General features: G+C 45.5%; 1 protein-coding gene across 2 annotated transcripts; it reads left to right on the top strand.

Moving 5' to 3' along the window:
* Nucleotides 1-620: 620 nt before the first annotated feature.
* On the top strand, nt 621-11,964 carry Crag (DENN domain-containing protein Crag). Of its 2 annotated transcripts, XM_036820678.3 has the most exons (14): nt 621-1,124; nt 2,213-2,529; nt 3,424-3,970; nt 4,027-4,177; nt 4,235-4,506; nt 4,576-4,789; nt 4,850-5,170; nt 5,311-6,737; nt 6,797-7,099; nt 7,494-7,574; nt 8,775-9,201; nt 9,258-9,734; nt 9,946-10,130; nt 10,196-11,964. In XM_036820678.3, the coding sequence occupies exons 2-14, from the start codon at nt 2,229-2,231 to the stop codon at nt 10,512-10,514; spliced, it is 5,025 nt and encodes a 1,674-aa protein (XP_036676573.3). In that variant the 5' UTR covers nt 621-1,124; nt 2,213-2,228; the 3' UTR covers nt 10,515-11,964. The 2 variants fall into 2 exon arrangements, with proteins under 2 accessions (XP_036676573.3, XP_016937103.3); XM_017081614.4 differs by lacking the exon at nt 7,494-7,574.
* The last annotated feature ends 381 nt before the right edge of the window (nt 11,965-12,345 follow it).

Below are 12,345 nucleotides of genomic sequence, written 5' to 3'. Positions count from 1 at the left end.
ATGTATCGACTAAGCTCAGTGTAACAGAGAGATTCCACTCGCATTTTTTAAAGCTTAATTTGATCAACCCCTTTGTTTAATATTTCTAATTTAAAAATAAAAATCAATGTGGTTACACTGTAATCATCAAATGCTCATATTCTTACATCGACATTTTGACATATTTTTGACAGTCGTTGCACTGCAAACGGGCTAAAAAGTACAACGATGGACGTGAGATGATAAACTAATATTTAAGCGGTATAGGGCTATAATTGTATTGACCTACGTTGAACTCGAAATATTTCAACTTGGTTTAAAATGCTCAGGTACAAGACCATTTTATACCTTAAAACTCGAGGAGGAATATAAACAAATTGTTGATGAAATATACATTTATCAGCTTAAAAAATATGCAATAATGTCTAATAATTGATAGATTTTTAAATAAGTGCCATACATTCTAACTTAACCATTATATTTAAAATGAAACCCACTAATTTGAATTTCGTACTTGCGCGAAAGGAAAACTTTTAGTGATGGCACACACCGATAGTCATCGACATCGGGCTTGAGCAATAGCAAAGAGAGCCATCTGGTAACACTGGAAGGCAAAGAAAAAATAGTTATTAATAATAGTAAATCGGTTAATAATAGTCGCGTGGTTGTTTTGCATTGCATGTTAATTATACAGTTGGCCAGCAGCGCGGGCAGGCGAATGTCCGTTTTGCCAGTCACACGGAGCCGCGCACAAGGCTGGCAGGCCAGTTAAGTGAACATTATTTTACCTTTTTGATTAGCTCCCTGCACTCCACACGTATTTGAGTAGAGCCTAATTTTTGTTAAATTCGCGGACTGTAACGCATTGTGCGTGTTTCAATCGTGGTTTGTGATCGAACTTGGAGGTCCGAAAGGAAAACGCTGCGAAAATGATGTAAAGGAAAACTCAAGTAGTCCAACTGTGTGCGTGTGCGTGTGTGTCCGTGCTGGTGTGTGGAAATTAACGTAGTGTGAAGGAGAAAAGCGAAGGAAAAGCGACAATTGCAATCCAAGGCGAACAACAAAAGCAGCTGAAGGTTGCCCGCAGCGCCACGCCCCCTCCGCCACCGCCCTCGCCCCTTGGAGGACAAATATCGGGGAGTGCAGTAAGTTTGTGGCGCCCCTTCTCCCCACGCCTCTGTCACTGACCCTCTCCTGTCCCCACCCCTTCCAATTGCACTCCTGTAAACAAAAACAACGCATCGGCAATCAACACAAACAGAAAGAGGTGCTGCTGCTGCTGTTGTTGTTGTTGTTGTTGTTGTTGTGTGGAACGGAAGCGGAGGAAGTTGAATCATCGAGCGGAACTTGTTTCCCCAGCTCCATTTGTTGCTGTTTGCTGTGTGGAGCGTGAAAATGCCCAGCATACAAAGTTCAATCGGAGTCGCAACTAATGCATGTAAACAAAAGAATTTTGCGCCACGCGGGGAGTAGACACTGTCAAGCCCCGAGTTTGAGTTGGTCGGGGTCAGCTGTCTTCCACAGTGGGTCACCCAGAAAAAACCAAGATTTTTTGCGGTTCTTCTGTGGGTAATGTGATATGATGATGAAGCATTTGATGATGATTATCAATCAGTTTAAATCACATACTAATCACATTTTTGTATAATATAAAACTAAATACAAGACGATATTTTTAAACATTTTAGTAATTAAAATATAGTTATTATATTGGAAAATGCACACCTTTAAAAGATAATTTCTTTTTTTTGAATTTTTAATTCAATCATTTTATATCAAAAGTAACCTACATTTCAGAACTATTTTCTTTTAATTCTGTAGATCCATATAAAAACATAATTTGTTCAAATAAACCTTCTAGCCACAAGAAACATTTAAAAATAAAACCTAATAAAATATGTATCTGAAGGAAACAGACAGACAGAAGAGAAGACAGTTTTATTCCCTCTGAAAGTAGCAACGATTTACTACTTAAATTAACTGGGAATCACAAGATTACTGGTGTCACTTATCGAATCTCCCCTCGGAAGTTTCATTGACTTTGCCCCCACCAACCAAAGATAACTGAGCAAAACTTTAATTAAATAGGGATTGGGAGCAAACCCAACTGGTACAACGGGTACAACTGGTATCCACTGTCTGTCGGCCCTCCTTATCTTATCTGCCCTGCAAGTCCCGCCATGAGACCCAAGAATTAACCACACAACCCGACTCTTTTGCTGTCTTCTTCCAGAGGAAACGGCGCCGCCATGGAGGAGAAGCGCATCGCCGATTACTTTGTGGTGGCCGGGATGCCGGAGCACCCCCAGCTGCTGCAGGAGAACAGCTTCAACGACTCGGGAAGATTACGGGCGGCCAGCACCATCGAACCGATCACGGACATCGGCGTATACTTCCCGCTGCTCGGCGAGGAGGTGCCCGAGGGATTCGAGCTCCTCTCGCACACGCCTACGGGGCTGCAGGCAAACCTCAACCACGGATCGGTCCGCACCACCGACTGCTACATCTACTTCCGGCGGGGCACGGATCGCCCTCCGCTTGTGGACATAGGTGGGTCGTCGAGAGGAGATTTCAGCGGAAGTACTAGATTTATAGGACCCGCTCTCCGAACTAATCACTTACAGGCTTTATGAAGTTAAACAAAGGTCTGATAGGTTCTCCCAATCATTGCATTTTAATTATCTAGACTCTCTTTCCCTAACATATAATTGTATACAAATTTAGGTAAAAACGATTCTGTGAATTTGGTGAAAGAATATTTTTGTGATTTACTTATTTTATGGATTACTTTTTGAGACCTATGAAACTTAATTTGATTATTGTGTTTATTTTTGGATTACGTAATAACATGATTTTAATGTCCAATGAATATGAGCTTTTTAGAAAGAATTGTATGACTTATATTTGTTATTTCCTGTACAAAATAATCTCAACAATCTTAATTTTTTGTTATCCTTTTAAATGGAAAAGAATGAATACGAATTGAAGTATGACTATACATTACACTTTTTTTTTTGGTTTTTCATTTTTAGTGGCAAAACCCAACTGAAAAGCTTAATTAAGAAAGTTTAAATAATTTAAAATCCAAATTCCGTTTTTGTTTTCCTGGAAGTAAAAGTTGGTTTGCAATAGATTTCATAAACCAAAGAATAGCTTGGTTGGTTTTCTTGATAAGAAAAGTCAACCTTAACCTTGTAATCTCGATATGACTCGTGACAAAGTATATAAACTGAAATTTATTTAAATCAAATAGACCCGTTCACTGCCGTTAAGATACCATTTGCATCAGGCGGGGAAAAATTACTAATTCATGTTTAAATAAAATATATATTGGACATATAAGTTACAGAATGTTCAGTTTTAAATGTAAAGCGCAACTTGCAATAGGGATTATCTCCATATAAAAATGTGCAATGTTATATTAATCCGCCACACCTTTTGTAGGAGTCTTGTACGATGGCCACGAACGGATCATGTCGGATGCGGAAATCGTGGCGGAGACGCCCGGCGGCCGTGTGGCCAACGTGAATAACTCGTCGGCGAAGACCTTCCTCACGTACCGCCGAGCTCGGGCGGACATGCCCTGCAACGAGCTGGTGGTCACCGAACTGTGCGTCATCGTCCAGAGCAAGGGCGAGCGGGCTCCGCACGCCTTCTGCCTGATTTACAAGACCCTGAACAAGGGCTACGTGGGCAGTGACGTCTATCTGTGCTACAAGAAGTCCATGTACCGGCCGAAACACATCAGCTACAAGCCGGAGATCCTGCTGCGCTACCCCACCGTCGACCACACCGACTTTCCACTGAATCTGTGTCCGAGCGTGCCGCTCTTCTGCCTGCCGATGGGCGCCTCCCTGGAGGCCTGGCCGCACGTCAACGGAACGGAGAAGCGAAAGCCCATCAGTCCGGTGTTCAGCACCTTTGTGTTGACGGTAAACGATGGCACCTACAAGGTTTACGGATCGGCGTTGACTTTTTACGAGGACTACGAGTAGGTTGCCAATAAGTGTTAATCAAATAAGAGATATCTAAGAATAAACATTCCAGTGAGTCACAGTTGTCGGTAGAGCAGAAGGAGCTGCTCGGTTGGAACGAGGAGTTCGGCGCCCAGCACTCGCTGCACATGATCAAGGCCATCTGTCTGCTGTCGCACCATCCCTTCGGCGACACCTTCGACAAATGGCTCAAGTACCTCCATGTGAGTTTAAGCCATTCCCATTGGGCCTGCTTTATCTAATATTGTACCTATTTACAGCGCATGGTGCTGTTTGGCGTTAATATTCCCATTCCCGTGGAACGGTACATCACCCAGCTGCTGGACGAGGTGCCGTTTCCGGCGCCCAGTATCCACTTGCAGCTGTCCAGCGAGTCCAACGATCGCATCCTGCTCACCCAGCCGGAGGACTCCCCGCTGCCGCGGAGTGGCGCCGGCTTCCACATGCTGCTCCAGAACCTGGGCACCGATAACTGCCTGCATGTGCTCCTGCTGGCCCTCACCGAACAGAAGATACTCATCCACTCACTCAGGTATGTCCTCCACGTTATCCGAAAGTCTATGTTAGGTATTACGATTAAATATCGATTCCTTCTCCACAGACCCGCTACGTTGACTGCTGTGGCCGAGGCCATCGTCTCCTTGCTGTTTCCCTTCAAGTGGCAGTGTCCGTACATCCCACTATGCCCGCTGGGATTGTCGGAAGTGCTCCATGCCCCGTTGCCTTATCTCATTGGCGTAGACTCGCGCTTCTTCGATCTGTATGAACCGCCCACGGACGTTACCTGCATCGACCTGGACACCAACAACATCAGCGTGAGTTTTGGGGTCACCATTGGTATATAACAATAAATAATTAAAATTCCTTCTTTGCAGCTATGTGAGTCGCAGCGCCACTTGTCGCCCAAGCTGCTTCCAAAACGTGCAGCCCGCCTGCTCCGCCAGACCCTCACCGAACTGGAGAACGCCAAGCCCATCAGCTACGACTCCACGAACAGTTTAGATCGCGACATTAGGAAGCGGAAGCGGGAGCTGGTGCTGGAGCAGCGCATCCAGGAGGCCTTCCTGCTCTTCATGGCTAGCATTCTGCGCGGCTACAGGGACTTCCTGGTGCCCATTTCCAAGGCACCCTCAGTGGGAGCCACCGATCCAAGTGCTCTTTTCCAGCTGAAGGCCTTTTTGCGATCGCGGGATAAGGTAAGGAACAGCTAGAAATGCAGCTATATCAATATATTAGTAGAGTTCTCACTAAGTTAAGTTAGAGGGCAATCTGAGTCAATCTAAGTTATCTAGCATTTATGGTTAATACTGTAATTCCAACATGCATTCCTTAATAGTCACACCAGAAGTTCTTCGAGCTGATGATGAAGACCCAGATGTTCATCCGCTTCATCGAGGAGCGCTCCTTCGTCTCCGACGGCGACCATGGCCTGAGCTTCTTCGACGAGTGTGCAGAAAAGGTGGGCAACTACGACGAGACGCCCGCCCAGTTGCATTTGGTGGACTGGGACACGGGCCAGAATAGCGAGCGGACCAAGTACATCTTTCCGCCGGACAGTGTGGCGCCGGCGGGATCTCAAGCGGGCGGAGGAGGAGGATTGGCCTACAACTACGAGAACTTCACGTTGCAGCCGGAGCTTTTGCAGAGCACGAAGAAGACGGCCCTAACGAAATTCCTGCAAATGCAGCTGAACGCATCCCTCTCGCCTGGATCACCGATTGCCCGGCGCACCAAGCATGAGATCAAGCTTTCCCAGAAGATGGCCAGCCGGTGTCAGCAGCATCCGGAGGCATGGTCCAAGTACCTGCTGGCCACCTGCTACTCGCTGTACTTCCTCATCCTGCCCTCGATGGTCTTGGATACGAGGCACGCCGGCAAGGAGCCGGAGATCCTGCGCGCCGCCTACGACGTCCTGGTGCGGGCCAGTCGCCTAAAGATCACTTGCGACGAGTTCTGCTACAGGATCATGATGCAGCTGTGCGGGATACACAACCTGCCGGTGCTGGCCGTCCGCCTGCACTACCTGATGAAGCGCTCGGGCGTGCAGGCCAATGCGCTGACATACGGCTTCTACAACCGCTGCGTCCTGGAGTCTCAGTGGCCGCAGGACAGTACCACGCTGAGCCAGATCCGCTGGAACCGCATTAAGAACGTGGTGCTGGGAGCGGCGCAGTTTCGTAAGGCTGGCAAGCAAAGGGCCGCCTCCAAGGTGAACAAATCGTTAAGCGCGTCCCAGGACCAAAACCTCAGTACCTTGGAGACGGTAGACGGGCAGTCGCGCACCAGCTTGGCCTCCTCCTCCGGCGATGGCGGTGGCCATGGTGGCCTGCTCGACTTTGCCGCCTTCGATCGACTGAGGAACAAGTTGGGAAACATTGTGCGGCAGACGGTGACGGGCGGCAACAACGAGGCCATGGGGGATGCGGTCAACAGCGCTGGCCTGCTCATCCCTGGCGAACGAAGTGCCCCGAACACGCCGACCTATGGCGGGGACACCGAGATCCTGGCCAAGGCACTCCAGCAACAGCAGCCGCGCAAGCAGATCATGAGCATTGGCGGTGGTGATGACGACGACGAGGATGAGGACGAGGACGACTACACGGCTGGATCGCCAAGCACGCCGCAAAAGCAACTGGAGGCGGGCGCAGACGAGCTGGAGTACGCCGGCGGAGGTGATTACGAGGCGGACGAGGAGGACGACGATGAGGTCGACGAGCATGTGGCCGCACAGCGGGCACGCCAGCGGGTGCAGAGTCCAACAAAGTGAGTTTGCTTAATAATCAATATTCAAATTGGCAGTAATACTTATTTTCACCCTTCAGAATCTCGCCCCGCACGCCCGTGACCCAGAACGATCCGCTGGGCGCTCTGAACGAGGAGGAGTCCACCGCCAGTGCCACACCCACACAGCAGGCGCAGCAGGATCAGCAGCACTCGCAGTCGCAGATTGACAGCAGCATGTACACCGACAAGCCGATCCTGTTCCGCGGCCAGAGGAGCGCCACTTTCGACGAGTCGACGCAGATCGGGAAGAGCATGCACCGCTCGGAGACGATGCCGGTGGCTAGCAGCGGGGTGACCAACAGCCTGGCCAACATCGGATCCTCGCTGAAGTTCACGTTCGGGTAACTCCGGCGTTCCGCAGTCTTTCCCCCTCCGTTTTCCTTACTTTGTGTCTCCTTTTGATTCATCTGAACACACAATTCCACAAGCATTCCACGTCCAATCACCAAAGCAAGCGGATTATCTGTCCTTTATTTCATAACTTTACCCTCTATCCACTTCCATCCAGTTTTTAAATCATTTGTTGGTTAAAACTAAAGTAAACAGAAAGAATTGAGCATATGAATTAATTAAGTGGTTATCAAATAACTGTTGGAACTCGTTCAAATGATCTGAAATACTGGAATCGCCCTAAATATCTTTCTCTTAATCTACCTCTCTTTGAATCGAACTCGTTTCTGTGCCACATTTGTTTTATGATTTATTTACATATATATATATATAATTATATCTTAGACGTTATTCACCCGCACGATTGTCCCTTAAGAAAGACTTGAAATTGCCCGCCAATATTATAGAAAATATATCGAGCATAAGGTAAGTGGAGACCTTTCTTAGAGAACTCTAGACACACATACCCGAAAACTACACCCAAGTGTGTGTTGTGCTGCTTTCCACATGATCCACCTGGCATTCAAGTTGTGCTTCTTGGTGAAGGAAGATTCTTTATATGGTTATTGGGTCTGCAATAAGATGAGATTCAATCACTTGTTCGATAACAAATCCTTTTTTTACATTCCATTGTTTCATTGTCAAAGTGTCATTTCTGAAAATGCATTAAGGCCCATAGAATCCACATTGGTACAAATTAGAAATACAGTTTAAGAAAAGACATTTAATACCAGAAGTCTATATTTTGTATTAGTGTTTGTCCCAAATATTATATACTATCTTCTGTTCAACACTTCTATTCCCGATTAGTTTTTTTTAGTATTATTTTTCAAAATTATATTTGTAGATTTAACACATTTAAATGATTAGATCGCTTTTTTCCTACCTAGCATTTGTAATTATAGCACCGTTCAACCATTTATTTTAAACCTTTTTTTAAATGAACTTTTTAACATATATAATCATTGTTAAATGCTCTTTTCTACATTTTTCTTGTGCTTTCACAATGTTTATGTTTTTGATTTTTAAAAACATGCCTATACAAATACTTTTAAAAAATGTTTGCTTATTTAAATTTAAATGTATGTTTATTTTTGTTACAAACAAGTGGGCAGCGGCAACTAACACACAGCAGCACAACAAAAACACACACAACAGAGACCTAACCTCTTGTTTTCGTTTTGTGTTCCACATAAGTTCCACACCCCGAAATGCCACAGGTTTTCGCCATTGGTTTTGGTTATGGTTATGGGGTTTAAAGTTCCTGTAAAACTTCGTTGGTGGCGGGCAATTCAAGGTTTGACAAAAGCCACGCAAAGCATCCACACTAACTCAAAAACTCAATCGAACTAACTAGCTAATGGTCATCCACAAGCACCGCACCACCATAATGTATAGCAGCACCACCAGCAACTGATTTTCGAGGTCTTGGGCAGATATGTATATATATTTTGCAAACATTTAAAATTGATCTTAAGCTCTTTAAAACAGACTGACCTTAGAAGGATTTTCTGACCTGAAATCAGCTGCTGTTGGCTCCACTTCATTCTTGTTTCGTTATACATAGATCTATAGTATCTTCCGTTAATAAGAACCCGATTAACTTGTGATATTTGTACAACACAGTCCCAGCCTGACGGGTAAGAAGTCGAACGAGCTGATCCAGGGCAGCCTGAGCAGCATCAAATCGGCGGCCAGTTCGCTGACCAAGAAGTTCGACGAGATCAAGGGCGTGATCTCGGCCAATTCCACGCCGACGAAGACGAACAACGGGCACCATCCGCATGGCCTGCATCATCCGCACCACCACCACCACCATCATCATCATGCGCAGCACGGCAATCCGGAGCAGGAGGAGCACGACGCCGCCGTCCACGAGGAGGGCAAGTTGCGGCGCGTCTCGAGCGACCTGGATCCCTGGGGCAGGCTCAGTGAGTCACGCAAGTCCAGCTACAACAACCTGGTGCCGCTGGGCGAGAACAGCTCCACTGGTGCCCTCCACATGCACGCCTTTCCCGCTCTGCCCGACAACCTCTACAGCCTCGTTGGCGAGGTGAGTTCGTGGACCACGGTACCCCAGTCCTAATCTCACCAATTTCCATTCCCCAGAGCGCCTCGGATCGTGACTGCGATGTGCTGATCCAGCTGACCACGTGTTCGCAGTGCCACAACTGCTCGGTGCTCGTCTACGACGAGGAGATCATGAGCGGCTGGACAGCGGAGGACTCCAACCTGAACACCACCTGCCACGCCTGCAACAAGCTCACGGTGCCCTTCCTCAGCGTCCAGATCGAGCGACAGTCGGAGGAATCGGATCAGCCGGATCCTCTGGAGAACGGCAAAGAGCAGCCAGCAGCAGCAGGAGCAGCCAACGGCACTATCCACAAGTTCAGCTTGACCGTGCCGTATCTAAACCCGCTGGTGCTTCGCAAGGAGCTGGAGAACATACTTACCCAGGAGGGCGACATCGCGCTGATCAAGCCGGAGTTCGTCGAGGAGCACCCGATCATCTACTGGAACCTGCTCTGGCTGATGGAGCGCATCGAGGGCAAGACGCACCTGCCTGAGCTCTGTCTGCCCGTACCGGTAAGTGGATAGTTAAAGATCATATTTTAAACAAGAGTTGTTTATGGGTACGCTTTAAAACTGAAAATTTATCTATGCAATGTTTCGCTATTTTAAAATTAGATTCTGTGCATTAGATAGGTAAAAAATACTTAGATATCAAAATTAAATTAGTTGTTTGATTGTTCAGAACGACTAATAACTCTTTTCTCCTTATTTATCCAATGCTTAGAGCGACAAGGAGCACATTGATCCGCTGAGCAAGGTGAAGACGGTGCACATCCAATGCCTTTGGGACAACCTCAGTTTGCACACCGAGGCCAGTGGTCCGCCAATGTACATACTGTACAGGGAGACACAGCCGACGGATCCGCTCATCAAGGCGCTGCTCACTGACCAGGCGCAGCTCAACAAGAAGTAAGTGATCCCGGATATAAATCCCTCAAAGATAGCTGTTACCATAATCCCTTTGTGTTCGGCAGTGTCATTCAGCAAATCATTTCGGCCATCCGGTGCAACGACTTCGCCACTCCCCTGAAGCGTTTGGCCAACGAGCGGCACAAGCTAAAGAACAACGGCGTGGAGCGATCGCACTCGTTCTACCGCGACATCCTCTTTCTGGCCCTGACCGCCATCGGAAGGGCCAACGTGGACCTGGCCACATTCCATCGCGACTACGCGGCCGTGTTCGACAAGCTCACGGAGCGGGAGTGCAACATGTACTATCGCAACCAGGATCTGCCGCCCTCCGCGTCGACGATCTTCTGCCGCGCCTACTTCCGCCCACTTCTGCTGCCCTGACGCAGTGACTCCCAGCAGGAGGAGACGGGGGGCGAGGGAGGAGCATCGCCAGGCGGTGCCGAAGAGGAGACATGATTTCCGGGAAGGGTAAAAACTTAAACTTAAAAGACAAGACGACCAAAAAATTTCATAACAAAAAGGAACGAAGGGAAAGTTTAACGACAACAAGACGCTTATCACACACCCTAGGCCGATTTTATAGATTGGGCAATTATAAACTAATTTCTATTAGAAATCAAAGCTATTATTTACGTTAAAAAATAAGAGGACGGTATTTCGGAACTATTCCTAGTAGGCTACAAAAATATAATTGTTTTAAACGAAAAATATTTGGTTCGAAGTGTTCTTAGGTTTTCAATATAATTGTTTTGAATTGTCCTCAATTTATTTCTATAGAATCCAAAAGTTGTTATTCTTTTTTAACGAACTTCCCTAAAAAAATTGACATGTGTTAAATTGTGAAAACATGCAAATGCGTTTGTAAATGACTTGATCTTACATTTTAAGTACTTAACGATTTTTCGCTGTTTAAACTTAATCAAAAAATATACACACACATTGATGACTGTTTCTGTGACAATACATAAATACGTTCAGACAGTGCGTTTCATAGATGTAACAGAATCGAAATTCTAAAATGGAAATGTTTATTTTTCCCTAATATTTTGTACTTATTCCCAACATACTTATTCTAATAACTGCCTTAACTGATACCGCTAAATTTTCATTATTTTTCCCCCGTATAAGGAAATTCCTAGAGGATATTAATTTTGTATAGCCGAAACGCACTGTACTTACCCTCTTTGAAAACAAAAAGAAACCCATAAGACGTGTATTCCAATTTTCAATGACCCTCGTCATATTTGCCTTATTATATATAATATAACGATACATATTTATGTACATAGAAAGCTAAATTTGCGATCTTGTAAATCAGCATTGTGAGCGGAACAGGAACAGGAACCGGAAACCCCTACCCCACCCCCTTGGCACTATCCTTTCCAACATCTGGTTATTTCAAAAATAACCTGAAATCGCACTTTTTTTATCTTGAGATTTCCTCACAATGCTCGGGTCTTTTAGTTAGCTAAACTTTCGGCGGGAAAGGGTGGGGGGGGACGTGCGGTTAGTAACTAACGAGAGCAGATAACAATTAAACAACGATTACAATAGCAATAATTAATGGATAATCGTATATACATGTAGATGGAATAGATTACTCTTGCAGATCAAACTCTACGACACACGTTCACGTCCACGTTTTTAAACACAACACCCACACACGATACACACTCACTTAAATAATGCAGCCACGGTAATTTTTTTTTGTCGGAAATCTTAACTAAATGTATATTTAATAACTAATTTAATTAATGAAAAAAATAATACGAAAATGGCAAAAAGAATAAACAAATAAGTTTTAAAAATAAATTAAATTTGTTCCCATTTATTCTGAAGATTGTACAATGTACAAAAAAATCATGATCCATTTCACCCTTATTGAACTTTTGATTAAATTCTTAACCGATTAACAAACAATTTTAAATGTCAATTAATAGAAATACAAAATACCATATATGCTCATCGAGAAAATAGTCAAATTGCTAGACATCTTATTTCAGAGAACAGGCGAACATAAACGCTTAGTAGGTGTAAAACGATCAGCTGATTGGCCTAATTCAAGCTTACTTAGAGATGCTCCCGTGATTTCTTCCTTTTGGCACGGCCTAAGCAAATACAAAGGACTTAACTGTTACTTTGTGCATATCGTGACAATCTCGTGACAAGATCGTGACGAGCTGGTGACACGGCCATGGTTGCTCATCTCTGG

Source organism: Drosophila suzukii, chromosome X, assembly GCF_043229965.1.
Source record: "Drosophila suzukii chromosome X, CBGP_Dsuzu_IsoJpt1.0, whole genome shotgun sequence".
NCBI classification, from domain to species: Eukaryota; Metazoa; Arthropoda; class Insecta; order Diptera; family Drosophilidae; genus Drosophila; species Drosophila suzukii.
This window is presented reverse-complemented; position numbering and strand designations above follow the sequence as displayed.